This window comes from Gadus macrocephalus, chromosome 19 (assembly GCF_031168955.1).
Source record: "Gadus macrocephalus chromosome 19, ASM3116895v1".
In the NCBI taxonomy this organism is placed as follows: domain Eukaryota; kingdom Metazoa; phylum Chordata; class Actinopteri; order Gadiformes; family Gadidae; genus Gadus; species Gadus macrocephalus.
In genome coordinates, this window is record NC_082400.1 from 7037229 (window position 1) to 7061262 (window position 24034).

Genomic DNA, 24034 nt, shown 5'->3' on the forward strand with positions numbered 1-24034 from the left:
TTTTGGTAACGTGTATTGTTGGATAAGCCAGGTAGGCATTTTTGTTGTTTTCATTTTGAGATATAGAAGAGAAAGTTTTTTTTTGTTACTGATTTCTTTGTTTTTTGTAGGATCTCTATTGTTTCATCCTCTCCCAGATATTTAGAAAAACCCATTGTTAGGTTTGTTATGATTTGAAACATTTGGAATAAACCCTTTACCTGTAAATTCTCCTGACTCCTTCAATGTCTTTAATATTGTTCAGTTATTGTCTCCTGTATTTCCACCACAGGGACCTAACAGTGTAACAATACTATTGATCAAAAATCCAATTCCATTGTGTGATGAATTCATAGCCCGAGGAGACCGACCTGACCTACAACATTTTGAACGAGAGACAACTCCCTTAATTAAGCAGCCAGAAATAGACGTGTAGATGGAAAGATAAATTATAATAACTAGAGACTGGTAATTAAAAGGATAGATGGATGGATCGTTAGATAGATGGATAGATAAGAGCTCTGTAATAGAAGAGTAGAATAGAAAGCCTTTATGTCATTGTTCAGAATACATCACAGTTAGGAGCGCTACAACTGAACAGTGCTTTAAAGACACAGGAAAATAGAACAATGAAACATTACAGAACAAGCCAGCCTTCGTAAACCGGCGGTTTTGCTTCAGTTGTTTCCCTGTGAATTATAACACCCAAACAGAAACAACACTCAATCAAACAAACATTTACGAAGAGATAAAATAAATAAAACACAATTGACCTATACATCAGGTTGCATTGAGATAGGCAACGCAAAGCCTACTTCTCTATATGTGGTTAACGTATGTTGTTGACGGACTCATAAATACTAGGCTATATCGTATACATTTAGGCAACAATTCTGGTTTTATTTCAGGTTCAACCTTTATTCCATTCATCCATTAGGGAACACAACACTTTCAAAATGTCCAAAATCAAGAATGTCATATATGTTTATGGAGTTCCAGCTTTCAGGCCTTTCTTACAATCCTCCCAGTCTTCCTGAGGTCTCTACCCCCTCTCCCCGTCCTAACGGCCAGGGTGCTGCTCTTCCAGGTCCCGGGGTACACTGCGATACTGATGGGGGGGGGGGACAGGAGGGGTCAGAGTGACATTTATTAGTTTTGACTCAATAAGTTAGGCAGGGAGGAGACTCGAGACACACATAGGCTACACAATATAATGCACAGTCCTATCTTATCACATGGGGCGTAGGACTACAACTGGACCGAATCAAATGTCATGCAGTTATACATAAGTTCTTAATGAAGACGTCCTCTTAACTTTTTTTCGCGCCACTCACCTCGTGCACAACATGGGTCCACTCCGTCCACGCGGCTTGGCGGACTGTCTGCGGTATTGCATCAAACCGCAGACAAGCTCGTGCGCGATCATGACATACAGGAGGAAGATCAGCACCGCGGGATCCATTCGGACACAGCGCAGTGAATGGTGTTGATCTCTCCGGGCTTTCGAACAAAATATAATCGCAAAAACCCTTGAATATCACACCACCACAATGCCGGCTATGCGAGGATCCCGTTCAAAGTTGTCCTTATCGTATCCACCCGAATTGTGGCAGGATAATCATGATGTTATCTCCCCACATCCAGAAAAACATGTGGATGCCTAATCATGCAGCTGAGAGTGGTGGTGGTGGTGGTGGTGGTGGTGGTGGTGGTGGTGGTGGTGGTCAGCAGCATCGGAGGAGAGGCTGCGGTGATCGGAGGCAGTGGTGGGGGACACGGGAGGTTGTTGCCGTAGAGACGCGGGCGTTGCTATGGGATTGATTTGTCACTCCCTGGTCCGAATTAAAAAAATAACGTCGAATATTTGCACAATCCAAAGTAAATACAAAAAATAACCACGCAGCAATGATAGGGTTTATTCTAAAAGAATCCAAGGACAAAAAGCCATTCAGGCAACCCTGTGAATGGCTGTGAATATTCTTTGGTAGCGTCCTTATTTGACAAGATGTGATTTATGGAGGAGTCAGAGGAGCCCTAAGTCATAACTACGCAGAAGGGTTTTAAATAACTGAAAGTCATACCTCAACCGAAGCTTCCCTCAAAACTTCAAAATAAAATATTTGTTTTTCACCCAAGGTCGAAATTCAGTTAAAAAGCTAAATTGAAGCATAAAACCCGCAAACTCTTGATTATTCTCAACTATAGTACAAGGTGTTAATCAGCCATTTTTAAAGGTACTTGTTTGTGACATCACAAGTGGGAGTTACCACCCTGTATGGTGGATACATCAGCCTACCAGTTGGTAAAGTTAACTGTTTGTCAGAAATAGAAAACAAACAAGTAATCGAATCGTCAACTGAAGATTAGTAGAGCATTAGGCCCGATCCCATTTCTACCCCTTACCCCTTCCCTTTAGCCCTTCAAAACGAGGGGGAGGGGTAAGGGGAAGGGGTAAGGGGTAGAAATGGGATTGGGCCTTAGTTGCTCATGATGTAGGTGTGGGCGTGTGTGTGTGTATACATTGCTTTGAGTAAAACGATACACAGATTCACAGAGGGTCTTGTTCACGGTTTAATCTTTAATTCATTCAAGCGTCGTACACACTTTCTGTGACATCGACCCTCTTTCATGTTTTGCTACATTTCAATTGCTACTTAAGAAGACAGAAATATTGTCAGATTCCTTTTCTAAGCTCTCCTATATCATTGCATTCTATGTTCCTGGAGGTTAAATCATGTCTAATTTGCCTCTGCAATGTTTATCAACCGACAATTAATCACTGGTTCCACAACTGGGGTGTCGGTTAGCCAGTTAGCTAAATCTGAGGAACGCGCATGTTGTCATGCCAACTAGCGGTTCCCCCTCCGCCCCTGACGTCCGCCGTATCGCTGTTCTCCTTCCGACGACCATCCACAACTAGAGCTAGCTCTGGCGCCCATCTGCAGTGCCTCCAGCTGGCCTCACTGATCCGGCCTGCACATTAGCCTGTTAGCATTAGCGCTCGTTGTGGCAGACACATACATCGTCGACCACACTGCTAATGTGTGTGCGTGTGCGTGTGTGTGTGTGTGTGTGTGTGTGTCTGTATCTGTGTGTCTGTACCACGACGACACAAGCAGTTCTGCTGCTGTGATATCGCCATTCTGTCTTCGGCCACCTTCAGGTGACGCCCCTCCCTCGCCCCTCCCCCTCACGCCACCTGCATCTCCCTGAAGGTCCCAGAGTCCTGCAGAGAAAATACACCTTTAAACTTTAATTTAATTATTCAACGAAAAATAAAAATATATAAATTATTAAAGATCTGAAGCGGTGCACACAAACTGATATTCCCGTAGCTTCTGCCGCCGTATCTTCGGTAATCTAATCGGAACCTGAAGTGTGAATACTGAATTCCGAATTTCTAATTTGGCAGCAAGCTAACACCCCTTATTTAGCTTGCTAAACAATGTGTTCTTTATGACATTCATGAGCCAATAGCGCAGTGGTTCTCAAACCTATTTTGTCAGGCCCCTACTCGGGTCCAAATATTCTTTAATTATTGAAATGTTAACTAGGTTTTATCCTTTGGACAAAACACTTTAGACGTCGAACTTCACTATCTTCTCGAACTACAAAGTCTGCTCTCAGTAAAATCGGTGTTCTTCTAGTTTATTGAAACTTGCGTAATCTTGGCAAAGGCTTCTTGGTCGTAGGGAGCTTAAATATACAAAATTTGATCATGTTTGCAGACAGGTTTTGTGTGATATTCAGTAGGAGCAACCCCAGTGGGTCACAGAATAAGACGGCGGGGCCCCAGAATACAACGCTCACATTGTACAAACGGTTATACACAGAATAATAAAAAAGGCGGTTACTTGTCACTCAAATGGATGATTTGATCCTTTGATTGACAGGTTTTAACACCTAAGGACCCCATGAACCAGCCCCTGGTGCCGTACTCACCGAGGTTAGCACGTTGTTGAAGCCTGCAGCCATGGGATGGTTCTGAATTGGTGGAATCGTCACGCGATCCTGAAGAAATTAATCCAATTACATTTTATATAATACGATGTTGTCATACCATTTAACTCTATATATTTACACTACAAAGAGGTGTAAATATAGAGTGCATCAGGGGAGGTGACCTCATGCACAACTCTTGAAACATAAATACAGAAAGCTTAACTAAGAACTACTGTAAAATAATGATAAACTACTGAGAACTACCAATGATTATACTGAACTAGAAACAACTACACAATAATGATAAACTACTGAGAGCTACCAATGATTATACTGAACTAGAAACAACTACACAATAATGATGAACCACTGAGAACTACCAATGATTATAAAGAACTAGAAACAACTACACAATAATGATGAACCACTGAGAACTACCAATGATTATACTCGACTATGATCAACTGATGTGAAATAGGTGTTTGGGTCACACAAGTAGAAGTATGGAACAGTTTGTTCCAATGTGTCAAAAGTGGAGTGGATTAGCACTAGCACATGCAACGTGTTCCTACTTGACTCACAGGATTAGCTAAGTATTAAGTATAGACCAAAAACAAATGTCTCGCCATTTGTGTGTGAAATGTCTTCACACACAAATACAAAAAAGTTCACAAAAGAAAAGCGTCTTGTTAATCAAGTTTAACAGTTTGTATATAAATGTAACAACATCCAAACACATTTTTGATGAAAATTGCAAATATTTTTTTAATTAATATATTTATATTACATTTATTTAAAGCAAGGCAAATTTGTGTGTGGATAAGAAATGTGTTTGTGAAACTTATTTTTGTTTATGGATTTATTTTACATTTATACATACCGATATCCATTTGTGTGTGCATTGAAATGTATTTGTGAGAAGAGAGTAATTTATATATAAATCACAAAATACATTTGTGAATCCTTCTCTGTGCATTCATTATTAATGAGGCTGTTCTGACCCCATATATGTCGGCTGGGTTTAAAATTAAATAATGTTGTGATTTGAGGTGGATTGAACAAAAATCTGGGCTGTTTTACCACTGGACAATTAACCCTGGGTCTTACCAAACCGGCCAGTTCCCTAGTTGATGCCCCGGTTTGTCAGTTCCTTGTTAGCTGTTGGTTTATCTCTGGCTACCTGTTTGCAGTGAGTCAAGGGTCCATCATTTGAGACAGGTTCAAAACTAGCCTTATGTTTTCTCGTGTCAATATAGATGACCTCACCTATATCCTCTGTAGGAGGGTAGCATTAACCTTAATTAATATTTTTGAGTCAACCTGACTCATGTTTGGTGAAGTTTCTTTCCCTCTTCTACTAACCATTAACCGAGCCTGCCTCTCGTACAGCTGCACCCCTTCTTAAGTCTTTATCACTCAGGTCAGTATCTAGGCTCACAGATTCCTGCAGGTTAGGTTGTGGAGGTCAGGGGATCAAACCCAGTGCCTATTGGCTGGGGATCAAACACGCTAAAACATACCACCAATGAATCTCCAAACGGAGGTCCGTTTGGAGCGACTCTCACCTCGCTCTGTGGTTCGTACACATCGTTGACGATGCCTTTGCCCCCAGAGGAGGCGACCGATTGGCGGGCTGACCGGCTGGGGATGAGCTGGTCGTCCGTCCCCCTGGTGCGCAGGTAGAAGACGAGCAGGCCGGCCAGCGAGCCCAGCAGGAGCAGAACCACGATGACGGCCGCGGCGATGCCCCCGGCGTCGCCGCCCGCCTGGCCCCCGTCTGCACAACAACACGCGTTAGTGGGGGGCGCTCTACGGGCCCGGGAGGGGCGGTGGGGGGGGGAGACGTAGTGGGAAACGGCACGCGAGTAAGGTAAGGTAGGAGGGAGAGCGTTGTAAGACGGGATAGCCAGACATAAAATGACATGATATATAAGATAACGTAGGAGAGATAACAACATTTGATGGGATCAGATAAGCTGAGGTAAGGTTGAGTAAACTGAGACAACATAAATACATATGGTCAAATTAGATGAGTTAACATAAGTTTAGAAGGAGTGCGCTCAGATATTATTCAAACATTAGATGCATTGAGATGAGATAATATTGTAAACAATCGGTGGCTGAGATAACAACAGATAACAGTTACATAACAGAAGATGGAAAAAAAAGAGCTCAGATTAGCTGAATAAAGTATTCACGGATTAGGTCAATGATCAACTGACATTTCAGGAGGGGATGATAAATAAAAAAGAGAAATACATGTTTTCGAAAGGATTCTTTTCAACAACAAAAAAATCGAATACTTCTGCACCTTTACAACACAGAAAGCTTATTGCTTGTGAAACAGGCGTATAAAGCCCTCTGATATTAATAGAATTGGCTGAAGCTGACTTCCTGACTATGAAGGGTGGGGGAGTGGTTCTGTTTCCTACGTTGTGGGTCTGTGACTCTGCCGTCACAGTCGGTGCCCACGGTGTACTGGATGTCGTCCAGGGCCAGGACCCCCGCAGAGCCCCGGACCCCCTCCAACACAATCTGGGGACAGGAACAGGTCATGAGAGGACAGCAACACACACTATCACGAGTGGGACTATTCATCGCTGTGTTGTATTTGTGTTATTGCTTTCCACTGTGACGGTAATATTTGAATATTTGAGTTTGTATATTTCGTGGTATTCATATTTAATTTTGTATCCATTTGAGCCAATATATTGCATTGATGCCATTGACCATGTATGCGCTAACAGGCGCTAACCTGCTAGCATTGAATGGAGGTGATGCCATACGTTAAGTATAGCCCATGCGTTGCTATAAAGTGTGTGATAACGTGCTAACCTGGTAGCTTTCGGTGGAGGTGATGCTAATCTTGAAGGGGGCCCAGGTGCCCTCCACCGCCTCCACCTTCAGCAGCTGGTAGAGACTGCTCCCCCCCGTCAGCCTCCACACCGTCAGCACGTTGTCCGCTGGGTGGAGCGACAGGTGTAAGATGTGACAACCCCTTTAAGACGGTCGATCATTTGGAGTCGTGACTATGTTAGAACAGTCGAGACCCCACTGCAGTCGACATTGTATGCTCTCACATGTCTGTTTGTTGATAAGTACTAGAGTGTCTTTGTTTGAAGGTTAGTAATGAGCGTGTGTTTGTGTGTGGGTTAGTTACCAGAGGAGGGTCTGTGAGCCCAGAACCGCAGACAGGTGCCCTTGGTTGGCGGGAGATGGGCGCTGACCAGCCGAGCATTCTGATTGGCTGGCGTCCGACTGCTGCTGGGGAAGAACAGGAAGTGACCTGTACAATGAGAACAGAAAGTCAGTGGAGGAAATACTTACCTTAAAGAATAATTCTCTCTCTCTCTCTCTCTCTCTCTCTCTCTCTCTCTCTCTCTCTCTCTCTCTCTCTCTCTCTCTCTCTCTCTCTCTCTCTCTCTCTCTCCCCCACTCCCCCTCTCCCCCCCCCTCTCTCTCTCCCCCCCCCCCTCCCCCTCTCCCTCCCCCTCCCCCTCCCTTGCGGCCCCACCTCTCTCCGTCCCCAGTGTGTGGTCATGCATGGGGACAGGGTAGTGTGTCTCCGTCTCTCCGCTGGTGATGTCCCAGTCCAGCTTGTCCCGGTCCAGATGGTTGGTGTTGCTCCAGCCACACAGGCCCTGCTCCAGAGTACACTTGGCACCTGGACGTTGGAACCAGGAATACAGTTATAAACACAATATAATATACCACAATGATACTTTGCTCCAGTTATAAAATATAATGATGCAATACAATCACATATAGGTAATATCATACAATGTTATTATATTTTCTTTGCAAATCCTGGTTTAATGCTGCCAACTAGTTGCTAATATAATGAGTTTACTTCTACCGTTATCACAAGTTATGTCATTTCGCCAACACAGTCCACTCACTGTGTTTTTGTTCATTGTTCAAAACAACTACAGTATGAGGTCAAATGCCACTTGGCGTGGGTGGGAAACCCTGTTCAACTCTCATTCACCACCACGATGTCACTTGAATGCTCCTCACAGTGTTAACTGTTCATTCCTGAATCGTTACCTATTTATAACATTTGATTCTGATTGTTTGTAATGTTACGATTGTTTTATTCTTTCAAATGATTTGACATAAATAGTGGTGATAGGTATTTATATGAATGTGCGACCCCCCTTCCTCCCTTATCACAAAAGCTGAATAAGGTGCTGGAACAACAGACGCACCCAGAGGGATTCATTAAGTCTTGGTTTAAAGGACCATGGCTGACTGAGGTGAATTAACTCTGATCGCTGTCTCGGTAGATAAAGGAGTGGCTGCCATGCAGAACTCCTCTCTGCTCTAACTGCAGGCCGTGTTCTTGTTTAACACGGATGTTCTTTTTAATTAAAAAACGAAAGTACTGTTGAGATTGACTGTGGCCCTATTTATAATATTGGATATGTTCTTTAGTTGTGTTTGTGTTATATTTAAAAACGCAAAACCAAAAGGTTACTAACTATTGAATTGCTCTTTATATATTTATAATTGTATAATTCCGCAATTACAATTCTAGTTAGATATTGAGGATCTGTTTTTGTTTTCAAAAACACAACACATGAGCAACTCAAAGTACAGACAGTGATCTACAGTGAATACTGATTGTAGTCATGGAATTGAAATGCTTTAAGAGTTTGAAAGCAGCGTAGGTCGAATAGAGACACTTCACCATCCCAGCCTGCTGTTGGTGAATAAAATACATCTGTCATTTTAAAACAGCGCAAACAAACCTTCGCTCTCACAGGGATGAGCCAGCAGGGAAACGTCGTCAACGGCAACACTTGTGTCCTTTCCCCCTCCCCCGACCGCCTCGAACTCCAACTGGACGCAAATCATACACACATTTGTAACATTCACTGTCCCACCTTTGTAAACACCTTATTTTTCTACAAACACACCACACATCCACCGTGGCAATTGTGTGTGTGTGTGTGTGTGTCTGTCTGTGAGTGTGCGAATACTGACCTGCCAGTCTACCAGGTTGCTGCTGATGTTGGCGTTGCCATGGCGCCAGACATCTCCTTGGTCGAGGTTGTTAGAAAAGAGCTTCACTCTGTCTCCCGTCACCGGCTTCATGTACACGCTGAAGAGACCTTCACACACACACACACACACACACGCACACGCACACACACACACACAAATTACTCACAAACACACACACACACGTTAAAGTTCTAATGTTTGTGCTTGCGTGAGTGCGTGTGCGCATATGTGTGTGCATGTGTGGGTGCCTCACCAGGATGTTCTCGCCCATGTTGTACCAGTGTGTGTATGTGTGTGTGTGTGTGTGTTTGTGTGTGTGTTTATGTTTGCATGAGCGTGTTTGCGTGTGCGTGCGTGCCACACCAGGGTGTTCTCGCCCATTCTACAAGTGTGTGTGTGTGTGTGTTTGCGTGCATGTGCGCATGTGTGTCTTGTACCAGTGTGTGTATGTGTGTGTGTGTGTTTGTGTGTGTGTTTATGTTTGCATGAGCGTGTTTGCGTGTGCGTGTGTGTGCGTGCCACACCAGGGTGTTCTCGCCCATTCTACAAGTGTGTTTGTGTGTGCGTGTGCATGTGCCTGCCTCACCAGGGTGCTCCCCTCCCATGTGGTACCAGAAGTGGACACACTGGGTGCCACTGGAGCCCGGTTGGACCGGGGAGCTCAGGGTGCTGAGGCCGTCCAACCCCAGGTCGTCCACACCACTGTACACCATCATGTAGTACCCTGGGGACCGATACACACCTTTAGTACTGAGGGGATGCGCTCTGTCTCACAATACACACCTTAAGTACTGAGATACACTCTGTATACTCTGTATGCAGGTCATTAGTTTAGCTACTAACTGCTCATAACTCACAACCATTCATTAGAAGTGTCATTTGGATAAAAGTGTCTGTTAAATAAGATGTCGCCTTATTGTATGATTTGTTCGGAGCTACCAGAGGGACTTGTATATTTTTATTTGGTATCATACTTTGACAAACATCAGCCCTGTTCACAGCGGCCTCGTGTAGGACAAACACAGGCTGTTCTGAGGATACTAACTACGGGTCGGCTCCTTTTATGTTCCAGGAGGGTAAACTAAAGGAATGAAGATAAGCCTACTATATATGTGCACTGGCTTAACAAAAGGAACACACCCATAATAATACACATGTTAGTGTTCTACATAACAAAGTCCTGCGATGACGCTCTGAGAACAAGTCCTGAGGCGACTACCGAGGCAGTACATTAACTGTACGTCTGTCTTTTTATTAATTCATTGTTTATTTCCTTAAGGAGGAGATAGGCATGTCCCGAGAGTACATACAGAAACACAGTAACACACCAACTCATCCAATCCTAAAGACCAGGAGCGCTGGCCTAGCTAGCGTCTCTCCCCCTCCCTCACCCATCTCCGTCTCCCCCCCCCTCCCTCACCCATCTCCGTCTCCCCCCCCCTCCCTCACCCATCTCCGTCTCCCCCCCTCCCTCACCCATCTCCGTCTCCCCCCCTCCCTCACCCATCTCCGTCTCCCCCCCCTCCCTCACCCATCTCCGTCTCCCCCCCTCCCTCACCCATCTCCGTCTCCCCCCCCTCCCTCACCCATCTCCGTCTCCCCCCCCCTCCCTCACCCATCTCCGTCTCCCCCCCTCCCTCACCCATCTCCGTCTCCCCCCCTCCCTCACCCATCTCCGTCTCCAGCGTGTGGTCCGCCTTGGGCCCCCCGGTGGGGGCGGCCGCATGGCCGTTCCTCTGGCCCCAGCGGACGGCCCCCGCGCTGGTGTAGCCGCACACCTGGCCCTCGAAGGAGCAGAGCCGCGGCACGGCGCAGGGCCGCTCCAGGAGGGCCACGTCGTCGAGGGCCACGCGCCCGTCGAAGCCCCAGCGCAGCACCTCGAACACCAGCTGTCGGCGTGGCGACGGGACGACGGTGGAGGGTGGTGTAAACATAAGGGGTTTGTGAAAGAAATGCGTTTCGATTTTTTGTTTTTTTTTGGGAAACTACGAGATGCGATACAGAAGGCCTCCAGCAACAAACCGCTGTCCTGCTGAGGTCACCGGACAGCCACACAATTCACACTTCCTGTTCCTGTCACATCAAAGGTGCACCTCAATAGCACTTGTAATAGTCATCATCACTTATAATTATCTAAATGACATATGAATACGTTTTTCAGAATGTGCTGAATGAAGCAGAACCGGCTGTATCATTATCATACTTAAACTAAACCAACACCCTCAACAAGGATGTAAGGGTTTAATTGGGTACATAGTGCTAGTGCCAGAGAGGTGAGTGCCAGACATACCTGGAAATTGCTGAGCTGGTGAGGGACTGTGCAGTGTTCTTCATGCCAAAAGTTTCCATGCGCTCCGCTACGTGTCCATAGCAACACCTCATGGCCGTAGCCGTCCGTCAGTTTCACATTCAGCACGCCTGCACGTGATTGGTGGAGGGCAAAAGGTAATGGGAAGACACCTTTGAATTAATTTTAAGCATAACAATGTATTTTTATTTCTATTGATATAGCAGTTAGAGAGCAATTGGATAAATATTCATGTAAAAACGTTTGCATGTGATTCATTATCGGGTAATGTGGAAAAGGTATTAACCATTGAAAGAAAATGAAAGACTGCAACTGAGAATTATATGGTTTCATCAAAATATATACACCAATTACATTTGCATTGGAGGAATTTTGTGTTGTATCACTTCAAAATAATCCAAATTAAGTATTTGAAAAACAATCAAGCCTTTGAGAAACAGTCTGCATGCGATCATCACCGGTTGGTCTCCAGCTTCAAGGTAACATTGAATAGCCGTGGTTGGTACCTGTCTGCGTGTCTGAGCCGTGGGGTTGGTACCTGTCTGCGTGTCTGAGCCGTGGTGTTGGTACCTGTCTGCGTGTCTGAGCCGTGGGGTTGGTACCTGTCTGCGTGTCTGAGCCGTGGTGTTGGTACCTGTCTGCGTGTCTGAGCCGTGGTGTTGGTACCTGTCTGCGTGTCTGAGCCGTGGGGTTGGTACCTGTCTGCGTGTCTGAGCCGTGGTGTTGGTACCTGTCTGCGTGTCTGAGCCGTGGTGTTGGTACCTGTCTGCGTGTCTGAGCCGTGGTGTTGGTACCTGTCTGCGAGCCGTAGAGCTTGTAGTAGAAGGCCAGGCAGCGGTCCGTGGGGAAGGCCTGCTGGGGGAAGGAGAGCAGCCGACCGGACCCCCCCCGCAGAGACGGGTCCCATAGGTCCACCACCAGACTCTTACCTGGAGGGTAAGGTATGGTTAGAGTCATTGATTGATTATTTTAACTTCCATCAGGCTTTTACTCAAAATAGGACAGAATAGTGCTGAACGTGTCAGTAGAATATGTTTCAATTTGATTCTGAAAGCTGAAAGGCGCAGACAATATCATATAAAAAATGTGCATTAAAATAAATTATAATATAGTCCTTTTTGTTCGGATAGTTTTTGGTCATCGTCCTTCTGTCATTATTCTAGACGATCCTCTTTTGTCGTGAGCCTGGTGTTACCGGTCCCGATGGTGTGGTCCATCCCCGGGAGCAGCGTCCAGTCGAAGTTATCGCTGTGGTCCTGGTACCAGTCGCACAGCCCGTCCTCAAAGTTACACCCCAGGCCTGCACGGGACCAGAGGATAGAGTATAGTGGAGCAGGAGAGCCTCAGTGTGAACCCGTGGCACAGAGGCAGCAGGGGGGGGGGGGGGGGGGGGGGGGGGCTCTACCTGAGGGGGAGGAGGGCAGGTGGTTGGGGTGGCAGCGGCTGAAGCGGACGTCCTTCACCCGGACGGTGGCGTTCAGACCCAGAGTCGCGGCCCGAGCCTCAAACGCCAGCTGAACGACGACAAGATTAAAACACATTGAAGATCGATCGTTGGAAGCGGGTTGTTCAATCAGGAAGACTCGGGTCTAATTTGAATCGTTAATCGGATACATTTGATGATTAGTCATTAGTCAAACTACTGCTGTTTCTTCCCACACCCTGCACTGCTCGCTCTGATATCTGGTGCAGTGTGGACACCGTGGTCGGAGTGATGTCCCCTCAGACATGTGTATGTCTGTTTATTCATTTACTGGTTTGTGTTTTCTTACCTGGAAGCGATGTTGTCGGTCCCCAACTGTCACCTCGGCCCTGCGCCAGGCCGTCTCCTCAGGGCCGGTCTTCCCGCTGAACTCCCACAGCTTAGGCAACTGGCCCCGCAAGCTGTCAATCAGTCGGACTGACAGGTCCCCTGCACGTGATTGGAGGAAAAGTGAGTGAAGTGGGGGGAGACAACACTGCAGAGCTGACTAGTTGGCATTAAACTCGGGAGCATTTCTATGTAATTCTATAGTCTGACGTTTGGTAAAAAGTAAGAAAGAACTTATGACCTCGAAGTATAAAGAGAGACAAAACGGATACATGCGTCTATAAGTCTCTTCATACAATCCATCCATGTATTCATCCATGTATTCATCCATTCATTTCATGTACCTCTCTATCTTTCTCTCAATATTCATCCATACAGCCATGTATTCAGCAATTTCACCCATTTATCTCGCTTTCTTTATCTCATAATCATCCATCCATCCATCCATCCATCTCTGTCTCTATCCATCCATCAATCGCAATATCATTCTCTCCATCCATCCATCCATCCATCTCTCTCTCCATCCATCCTCTATCACCCTATCATTCGCTCCATCCATCCGTCCATGTCTGTATATTTTTCTATCCATCTATCATCCAGACCTCCAGCCCTCACAGCCATCCACCTCTCTATCAATCCATCCTTTCATCCATCCATCTCTCTCTGTATCATTCGCTCCATCCATCGGTCCTTTCTGTATATTTCTGTTACTATCCATCCATCATCCAGGCCTCCACCCCTCCCAGCCATGTAACTACTGGTGCAGGGGGGCCCGCGTACCGATGTGGTCGGGGGCTCCGGTGAGGGCGTAGGAGAAGGAGAGGCTGCAGGCCGGCCCCGAGGGCCCCAGGGGAGGAGTTCTGCACTGGGCGTCCGTCAGCTGCTGGCCAGGGGCCCCGGAGACATACAGGTACTCCTCTACAGGGGGGGAGAGAGAGAGAGAGAGAGAGAGAGAGAGAGAGAGAGAGAGAGAGAGGGGGAGGCATGAGGAGAGAGAGGGCAGGAGAGGGGGGAGAGAGAAGGCATGAGTAGAGAGAGAGAGAGAGAGAGAGAGAGAGAGAGAGAGAGACAGAGACAGAGACAGAGACAGACAGAGAGAGACAGAGAGAGAGAGAGAGAGAGAAATAGAGAGGGAGGGAGAGAGAGAGAGAAATAGAGAGGGAGGGAGAGAAAGGAGGTTATCAAGACAAGAGAGAGGAAAAGTAAGAAAGAAAGAAAGAAAGAAAGAGGTAGAAATATAAGGAGGGAGAGAGGTAGAGTGAGAGAGAAAGAGAGAAGAGGGAAATAGAGAGAGATCGAGAGGGAGGGAGCGAAAGGAGGTTGTCAAGATATGGAGAAAGGGAGGGAGAGAGAGATGTTGGAAGGGATAGTGGGACAATAAGTAAAAGAGAGAGCGATTGGCAGGAGAAGGAGCAGGCAGAACAAAACGAGGGGAGGGGAATTACCAGATGAAACCCAATGGTGCTGGATTACAAAGCACTGAATTGCCAAACATGCCCTGCTTTACACAGTGACATAAAATGGCTGACTGCTAATTGTACCTTTGGGGATGGAGTTTGAATTCTTATGCAGCTTCCAGGCTTGACTTCCAATGCTCCGGTCTGTCCAACCTGAGCTGCCCTTATCGTAGGAGAAGTCACCTACCAAGATAAGAGAGCGGTATGTCGTTATTACGCCTCAAAGTTTGGATATGTAGGAGCAGCCAGATTAAGGTTTTCCTGCCCTGCAACGTGTCCTTGAGATGATTCATTTGTTTTTTACGAAAAAGTTATGCAATCCTTTACGGAGAAAATCTATGAAAATGTGAGCCTCATTCCCCTTCACTGAGACTGAACGACCCCTGACCTGTCCGATACAAACTCTACCAACTCATTAGTTCAGTCATTGGGGTTATATTATTATTTAAAAGAAATACTCAACAGTGAGGTCAGCACCGTCCATTTAAAAACATTTGTTGGCAATCCACAAAAATAAGGTACAAGACTTTTCGTAACTATAGCTACAACCTTGTTTCTGAACCCCTGTAATTGTCCTTTGTATTTAGTGGCAGATTGTGTTTTCCGCAAATGGTTAGTCCACATGGTCTCAAACATCGACCGTATAAATACTTGATAGAGATTCAAGACTCGAATAGATCAGGAATTTGGTCATCTCATCATCATCATCATCATCATCATCATCATCATCATAATCTTTACTCCATCCAACATCTGGGTGGACATGCCAACTTGTGATGTCACAAACAGGCCCATTCTCAAAAGGCTTTTTATGGCTAATCCACGTAAAGGGCCTCTTCAACTCATTATCAACCCACATCATCATCATCGTCTTCTAGGCCCAGGGCCAGAGGTCTGTGAGCTCACCACACTTGTCTTCGTCAGCGGACTCTGAGCAGTCGGTGGCGAAGTCGCACATCTTGCTGCTCTCGATGCAGGGATCTCCAGGGGGACGGGGGAATTCCGTCGGCATTGTCGGGCTTCCTAGAAAGAACTAAAGATTACTAACTAATGGAAATGATTGCATTATTTTTTCTTCTAATAATAATAACAAAATGACTCCTGGTTCATTCTGTGAATCAACGATTGGTCATCATGAGCCCTGTCTAGTGTCTGATGGGCTACGGGAGGTGTAGGATCTGTGGAGGGGTTCACCTGATGATCTGACACAGCCGGGGGACAGACGCAAGCTGTCCACTCCAATACCCCCATACTCAGCATCCCTGATGGCTGCCACCACCAGGATCTGAGGCCCAGAGGAGGAACATGAGAACTCAAGAGAACACAGAGCTGGGGAACTCCCTCCCCTCTCTCCCCCCCTCCCTCCCTCCCTCCCTCCCCCTCTCCTTCCCTCCCTCTCTCCCCCTTCCTCCCTCCCTCCCTCCCACCCTCCTTCCCTTTCTCCCTCCCTCCCTCCCTCCCTCCCTCCCTCCCTCCCCCCCTCCCTCCTTGCTGTGAGGAGGAAGCAAACAACCCTACCATAATCTGACCAGTTCTGTTTCTGTGTCAGACAGCCCTCTTGGACGGGAGGAGAGCTTCACTCACCTTGAAGGTGGTGTTGGCCACCAGCTCCACCTCTGCCTTCACCCACAGGTCCCCCAGGTCACCACCCCGCTCCCAGACGGGGGCGATCTTGTAGCTTGCAACCAGGACGGATAGACCCCCGGCCCGTGGCCCAAACTGATGGGTGTACATCACCAGCTACAGACCGGGGGACGGACACACACACACACACACACACACACACACACACACACACACACACACACACACACACACACACACACACACACACACACACACACACACACACACACACACACACACACACAGCGTTACCATGGCTGCAGACTTTGACGTCTGGGTCGTTGACTGTTTGTTGTGGGTGTTTTGAGTTCACCTTGCAGGGGTGCGTGCTGTTGGTGGGTTCCAGGAGGGGACTTTGAAATGCCGCCCAATCATGTTTCAGCCCTCCCTCGGGCACGGTCACGTACAGGAAGTGACCTGTGATGACATAGTGAAGACACGCAACACATATTACGTTGTGAGTATGCTAACTGTCCATCTAGCCATCATCTCACTACGTTCGATAAAGTTCTACGTAACGACAAAACTCAAAGCCACACATTTGAACACTGAGCCTAAATCTACATCAAAATATATTGATCTGATAAACAGTACAATGATTAGGAATTACGTTAGTAGTTCAGTGCTACAGCAAGTTGAGCGAATTCCCAGAGAATTATCGGAATCGTCACCTGTGACGCTGTTGGTGGAATGGTCTCTGCCGGGCCCTTTGAGCGGGTCGGTGGTGGAGATGTTGTTCTGAGAGGTCCGTGTCCATTGCAGATGGGAAATAGATATCTGGTCCCAGCCACACCGATCTTCCTCAAAGTCACATGCCTGGTAGCCCTCTGCAGACAAGGTGGTCAAAGGACTCTTCAATTGATTGTAGCTACCACCACACAAATGTTATTTTAATTTGTATGTTACATTATATTTGTGCCGGACCATTGTGTCCCCACAAGGATTTATCTGGTGTTTGACTTGTTGCCTCATCTCAAATTGTAGGAAGTTACTTCAAGATTTCAAAACCTGCATATTTAAATGTATCGCAAGATTTATATCGCAACATAAAATAAGTACCAAACATATACATATGTTTGGTACCTTTACATATACCTTTACGTTATAAGCTTAATAGCAAGTAGTATTTGCTAAGTGGCTAAGTTACAGCTAAAAAATATAAAAAACAGAACTAAGGAGGACATCTATTGGACACACTAAGGTATTACATCTTGAACTGTGACATAACTACACCCTCACCTGGAACGTCTGATCCCCTACCTCATAATTTCCATTCAATCCCTTACATAGTGTTGCTTTAATTGCTTGTTCCCTTCTGACTTTAGGGACAGGTTAACTTTTTACACACAATTGTTTGCCCCAATTTAATTATTAGGACTACTTTAAAAAAAAAAAAAAAGGCCCATCACTCGCTGATCAAAAAGTTTCAACATTCGATGCATGGGACGCTAATCCCTCACCGCATTTCAGCTCATCGGTGCCGTCGCCACAGTCGTCAGTGCCGTCGCAGACCTGCCGCTGCTCCACACATCCGCCGCGCGCACACAGCAGCATGCCGTCTGAGCAGAGCCCTGATGCGCTCGGCGCTGAGGAAGAGACGGGCCACGGCGGAGGAGACGTGAGCAACATTCATATAACAAAGCTCTGGATATGGTATTTATTGTCAAAACCAACATAAAACACAGCAGAAAGAATTGTTGCAATTTTTCTCTTTGCAAGTTTTTTTTCTTTACGTATGAATCTTTATCTTCCTCTAACTAGTTGATTTGTTTTTATGGCCTACCCTACTTTGACTGGTTAGCAACAGCTTTTTTCCCCGCGAATTTTAATGGGTAACAAAAACATGTATTCTAAAAATAATATCAAAAAGGTAATTGATGTATTCAAAATCAAGTTTTGTAAAAAAAAAAATATATATATTAATGAATTGTAAATGTCATTTTAAAGTACCTCAAAGTAAATTAAACTTGACGTAATAGAGAGTAAAGTTATTTAAGCTTCATGTAGACAATGTAAATTCAATCTTTACATAAATGCAACTTAATGCAAATGTGACCCCATGTAAATGTAACTCACCGGGCAGAGCGCAGTCCAGGAACTCCAGCTGGTCGACGGCGATGTCACCACGGAGACCCTCGGTGCGCTTGCTTTGCAGATATATTTGGAATCCGAATGGGATGCGACCGAGGAAGATGTCGGCCTCCCTCCAGGCGTTGACACTAGAGCTACCGGGCCGCCAGACCACCAGACTCGAACCGTTCAGATGCAGCACAGACGCCCACAGCGGTGTCTGCCCCAGACCCGTTAGTCCTAGAGGTGGTAACAGAGAGAGAGAACGGAGGAAGAGAGAGACAACGTGTGCTTTAAATAAGCGCTGAGAAGTTCAGGGCATTGTTTCAGTCGGAGGAGAAATGGCTTGTTCCACTCTCACTCTCTCTCGCTTTGTGATTGTCCAGTTGTGAAATCGGGGTTCTCCATGATCCGTGTTCTAGGTTGACCCCTAGACTTCTGTATGTTCCGTTGTGTCGAATAGTTTCTATTGCGTGTGTGTATGTTGTCCCTGATACTTAGGTTCTAGAGCAGTGTGTGTGTGTGTGTGTGTGGTCCCTGATACTTGGGTTCTAGAGCAGTGTGTGTGTGTGGTCCCTGATACTTGGGTTCTAGAGCTGTGTGTGTGTGTGTGTGTGTGTGTGTGTGTGTGTGTGTGTGTGTGTGTGTGTGTGTGTGTGTGTGTGTGTGGTCCCTGATACTTGGGTTCTAGAGCTGTGTGTGTGTGTGTGTGTGTGTGTGTGTGTGTGTGTGTGTGTGTGTGTGTGTGTGGTTCCTAATACCTGGGCTCTAGAGCAGTGTGTGTGGACTGGTTCCTACTACCTGGGCTCTAGGGCAGTGTGTGTGTGTGGTTCCTGGTACCTGGGCTCTAGAGCAGTGTGTGTGGACTGGTTCCTGGTACCTGGGCTCTAGAGCAGTGTGTGTGGTTCCTACTACCTGGGCTCTAGAGCAGTGTGTGTGGACTGGTTCCTGGTACCTGGGCTCTAGAGCAGTGTGTGTGGACTGGTTCCTGGTACCTGGGCTCTAGAGCAGTGTGTGTGGTTCCTACTACCTGGGCTCTAGAGCAGTGTGTGTGGACTGGTTCCTGGTACCTGGGCTCTAGAGCAGTGTGTGTGGACTGGTTCCTGGTACCTGGGCTCTAGAGCAGTGTGTGTGGACTGGTTCCTGGTACCTGGGCTCTAGAGCAGTGTGTGTGGTTCCTGGTACCTGGGCTCTAGAGCAGTGTGTGTGGACTGGTACCTGGGCTCTAGAGCAGTGTGTGTGGTTCCTGGTACCTGGGCTCTAGAGCAGTGTGTGTGGACTGGTTCATGGTACCTGGGCTCTAGAGCAGTGTGTGTGGTTCCTAATACCTGGGCTCTAGAGCAGTGTGTGTGGACTGGTTCCTGGTACCTGGGCTCTAGAGCAGTGTGTGTGGACTGGTTCCTGGTACCTGGGCTCTAGAGCAGTGTGTGTGGACTGGTTCATGGTACCTGGGCTCTAGAGCAGTGTGTGTGGTTCCTAATACCTGGGCTCTAGAGCAGTGTGTGTGGACTGGTTCCTGGTACCTGGGCTCTAGAGCAGTGTGTGTGGTTCCTAATACCTGGGCTCTAGAGCAGTGTGTGTGGACTGGTTCCTGGTACCTGGGCACTAGAGCAGTGTGTGTGGTTCCTAATACCTGCGTCCCAGATGAAGTATCGGAGGCGCAGGCGGCAGGTCGGAGAGGTGTTAGTCATCGGAGGTGAGAACAGCTTTGCGGTCGAAGGAGTGCTGGCTGACACGGCCGTCACGCCCATATAGCGACCTACCGAATGTCACACAATAAATATACCAACCTAGAATTATATACTATAGACACATAACCACCTACGAAATGGCACAAAATGTGTGGATATTTATATGTGTGTGCATGAAAGTAAATATTATCAGATAATTATTTGTAGTGTTTCTCCCGTTTCAAATTCATGTTTATTGATTGTACTATTATTTATAGGGTTAGGCATGAAGCTTAACTACAACAAGAAACTTATTTTAAGTGGTTTCTTATTAAGTCAAATTGTTTTATTTTAAATCACTGCATCACAATTCTAAATTGTTTCACTTTCATCACTATTTAAACCACTAGGTTGTTTCTTGTGCAGTCACTTTGTCACAACTTCAACTGGCGAGTTGTTTCTTGTGCAGTCGCTATATCACTATTCAAACTTCTGGGTTGTTCCGTCTGAAGACACTAACACAATGCTGCATTGCCCGCCCCATTAGGCCACCGCGTCATGTGACATGCCCTGGCCGTCACGTCATGTGACATGCCCTGGCCGTCGCGTCATGTGACATGCCATGAGTCAGTAGGTCACATGTTGCGCTCCACCTGAGGCGGTGCCGGTGGTGTAGTCGGAGGAGGGGCCGCTGGTGGGCGGGGTCTCCCCTCTCTGATGCTCCTCCCACATGTAGCTGAGGGATGGAGCCATGGACTGCCACCCACAGGAGGCAGCTTCAAAGGTACACGCAAAGCTCTTCCCGCTGTAGCCTGGGGAAACATCAAGGGTCTTATTCACCTGGCGGCCATCTTGGTGGCCTCTTGGTTCTGAAGACTAGCGGGGGGGTGGAACTGAAAGCGCATTTCAATTCAATTGAACTTTATTTGTATAGCCCTTAATCACAGTTGGTAATGACTTTTCAACTTCAAACCTGGAAAATTACATTTTAGAAGGCATACAAATGATGTTGGCTAACTGAATAAAACGGTACCGAAAAAGGAAATCGGCTTGATTGAGGTGCAGCTTCTCAGTGTAGACAAGTGATAACGATGATAAATAAATGATAGGGAAGTAGAGACAAATAAAGTAGGCCTATATATAATGGACAATAAAAGTCATTAACATGTTTATTCATTACCCAATCCTACAAAATATTGGTTGGGAATCATGTTTGTTTGTGATCCAAGAGCTAATAAATAAAGACGAACACAAAACGGGTTCATCTTACCACAGTCGCTTTCATCGCTACAGTCGGTACAGTCACATGTGAAGTCACACTTCCGTCCCGGGGACAGGCACTCTCCCTGCACGCCTGCAGCTGTGTGGATGTTAGAGATGCAAATTGGTTAATGGTGTCCGATCCACCACCCAAAGGTTCTCCGATCCACCACCCAAAGGTTCTCCGATCCACCACCCAAAGGTTCTCCGATCCACCACCCAAAGGTTCTCCGATCCAATCCCAATGTACGCAGTCGACCTGTTGGGACCCTTGAGCCCCTAACCCCTACCTGCTCCTTAATGACTTTCATCTACAATAACTTTAAGCTCCCTTTAAGCTCCCCAGAATTAAGTCAGAAGTCTGAAACAACCCTGTGAGACATGTACCCATCCTCTTCAATAGATAAGTAATGCACAAATACATAGATAATAATTTCACTTAATATCATAATTTAGCAGTAGTCCAGCAAACAAATGGAAGATTTGTGTAATTTTACAGGAATATCACTATCTCTTTATATTTATATGTTCTCATCTTTTATTAAATGCCATGCCTGTTGGCTGTCTTTCAATCCTGTTTCCATTATATATATTTGCTTCTATACATTTCTGTTGGCGAGCACAGCCCGCAGGATCCTGTATCTCAGCAAGACAAGTACATCTGTGAATGTGTTTGTGATGAGCAAACTAAGGTCTGTGGTTAATATAACCTTCAAATATGATATCACGATTCCATAACATTCTGTACAACCTCAAAAGGTCTTCCTAATGAATGTAAGGAACACCCTTTAGGGAGATGAGAGGGGCTGAGGGCCTCGGGACATTTTGGGGAATCTAACCCGGTATCCTAGGCAACCATCACTCAGTGCTCTCCTGGTAACGGGGTCAAAGGCCATTGGTGCAGTCACTTTGAACCGTATTAAGTCCCTTCATCCTGCCAAAGGTTACCAGATTATCACTCTATTATCCACTGCAATGCTGCCTTTATCACAGGATGTGACTTTGAGTGCACACGTGTGTGTCTGTGTTCATTTTCCATACACCAGATAGCAAATGACTTACACCAGGGGTCAGCAACCTTTTCAACATGCAGTGCCAGTTTGACATTTTCTCGTTAATGAGTGTGCCTTACGCAACAATCTATAAAAAATGAAGCTGAATTATGACACAGCAACCAAAAACATTTCCAGAAGACCTGGAATTGTATTATTTCCATAGTCCACAATCATGCATCAACATTTGGTTGTTATATTTGCAACATGGGCGTACAATTTTTAATTACATATGTCCCATCTTAAAACACCATTTTCAGAAACTCATTCAAAAACATATTTGCACTGCGAGAAATGTAAAAACCAAGAATAGATGAGAATGTTGGAACCATCCACATCAATATCTTAAAGACATATGCAGCTTTGCAAAACCATATGAAGGCGATGCATACAGGCCACTTGCAACAATATTTTAAATATTTTTTTCTCTGTTACTCACAATATAGGTTTAAAAACTATTAACTGATCCCATTTCAGAACACTGCTTTCTGTAACTAATTTAAACATATTTGCACTGGGAGGAAATGCCCAAAAAATAATAAAGTGCAAAAAAAAAATCAGTAGTAATGATTATGCTGCCGCATTGTGCAGTGAATTCTTGTAATAATAATAATAAAAAATGAATTAAAAATACGTTTTTGTTGTGTGTGGCAATGATTATGCTGCCCCGTGCCAGTGGTGGCACGCGGGCCTAGAGTTGCCGACCCCTGTCTTACACATTGTCAAAATGTGACAATGTCTTGCACTTTTAACATTGTATTATCTACTGTATATAAAAGGAAAAAACACGCAGATCTTCATGCACAAAACACAATCTATGCAATTGCCTAAAAGAAGTATTGCTGATTAGTGCTTTTTTAATCTTCCTTAATTGGCTTAGTTGATATTGACCACATATCTCTGACCCTGAACATGCGATATGTGTTGCCCTAATCAGCACATTAGGAGATGCATTCTGAATTCCTAGACATATAATTACTTTTTTGTACAACTTCCCAGAAAGACTTTGTACGTGACATCACACACATTTGCAGCAATTCGAAAAATCCACAAAGAATGTCGCTCTTGGTTAACCTCAAGAATATTCCCGTAACTTTTCACAGCATTGGACCCATAAGGCGGCTGGGTGCAGACTCACCCCACTGCAACATCAGCACGAGGACAAAGGCCGTGTGAGTCCTCGCTAGCTCCATCTTCCTTCAGCTCCGTCCTCAACCAGGATCTGCTCCCCACTGGTCTCCCTCCACCTAGCAGCTCAGACCCTGTCAGATAGACCGTCCTTCCGCCCGATAACAGGTGGACTTTACATCCGACACATCTGCAACCTGGCCTCGTAAACTCATAAAAACCCTCAGGGCCGACACTTGAGAAAGAAACAGGTCAGCATGGAAAATTTGACGATATAGCCGAACACGTACACCGCCACCTCCTCACCTTGTGAACCTAAACATATTACAATGACTTATAATATGGCATTACAATATGGGGAATACACAACGTGTTTCAGTGTGGCCGTAAAACAATTCATGTTTGATCATCACATGTGGCAATGAAGGTATAATAATAAGGATGTACAAAACAAATCGATTAACATATTTGAAAGACTTCGAAGGTGGAAATATTTATCATACAGTGTACCCTAAAAAGAGGCATAGAGGTAGGGGTTATGTGTCTCACTCCAGTAGGCTAGGTACGGTTATGTGTCTCACTCCAGTAGGCTAGGTACGGTTATGTGTCTCACTCCAGTAGGCTAGGTACGGTTATGTGTCTCACTCCAGTAGGCTAGGTAGGGGTTATGTGTCTCACTCCAGTAGGCCTACAGGTAGGGGTTATGCGTCTCACACTGGAAACAA

At 45.9% G+C, this 24034-nt stretch overlaps 1 protein-coding gene and 1 long non-coding RNA gene across 2 annotated transcripts; both read right to left on the reverse strand.

Annotated features, from left to right (window-relative positions):
• Nucleotides 1-514: 514 nt before the first annotated feature.
• On the reverse strand, nucleotides 515-1674 carry LOC132447546 (uncharacterized). The gene is made up of 2 exons (XR_009523105.1): nucleotides 1314-1674; nucleotides 515-1087 (listed from the first exon to the last, which is right to left on the reverse strand). It is a non-coding gene; the product is annotated as an uncharacterized LOC132447546 (long non-coding RNA).
• Nucleotides 1675-2526: 852 nt separating this feature from the next.
• Nucleotides 2527-23889, reverse strand: mamdc4 (MAM domain containing 4). The gene is made up of 29 exons (XM_060037873.1): nucleotides 23320-23889; nucleotides 21140-21229; nucleotides 20523-20681; nucleotides 19833-19958; nucleotides 18206-18439; nucleotides 17590-17715; nucleotides 16801-16956; nucleotides 16443-16546; nucleotides 16088-16243; nucleotides 15698-15788; nucleotides 15410-15526; nucleotides 14588-14686; nucleotides 13827-13964; nucleotides 13009-13148; nucleotides 12642-12750; nucleotides 12432-12536; nucleotides 12031-12165; nucleotides 11219-11346; nucleotides 10598-10817; nucleotides 9515-9652; nucleotides 8908-9035; nucleotides 8673-8763; nucleotides 7436-7585; nucleotides 7082-7207; nucleotides 6757-6884; nucleotides 6354-6456; nucleotides 5487-5698; nucleotides 3922-3990; nucleotides 2527-3205 (listed from the first exon to the last, which is right to left on the reverse strand). Exons 1-29 carry the CDS (start codon nucleotides 23372-23374, stop codon nucleotides 3170-3172), a joined length of 3669 nt encoding a protein of 1222 aa, XP_059893856.1. The 5' UTR covers nucleotides 23375-23889; the 3' UTR covers nucleotides 2527-3169.
• Nucleotides 23890-24034: the final 145 nt, after the last annotated feature.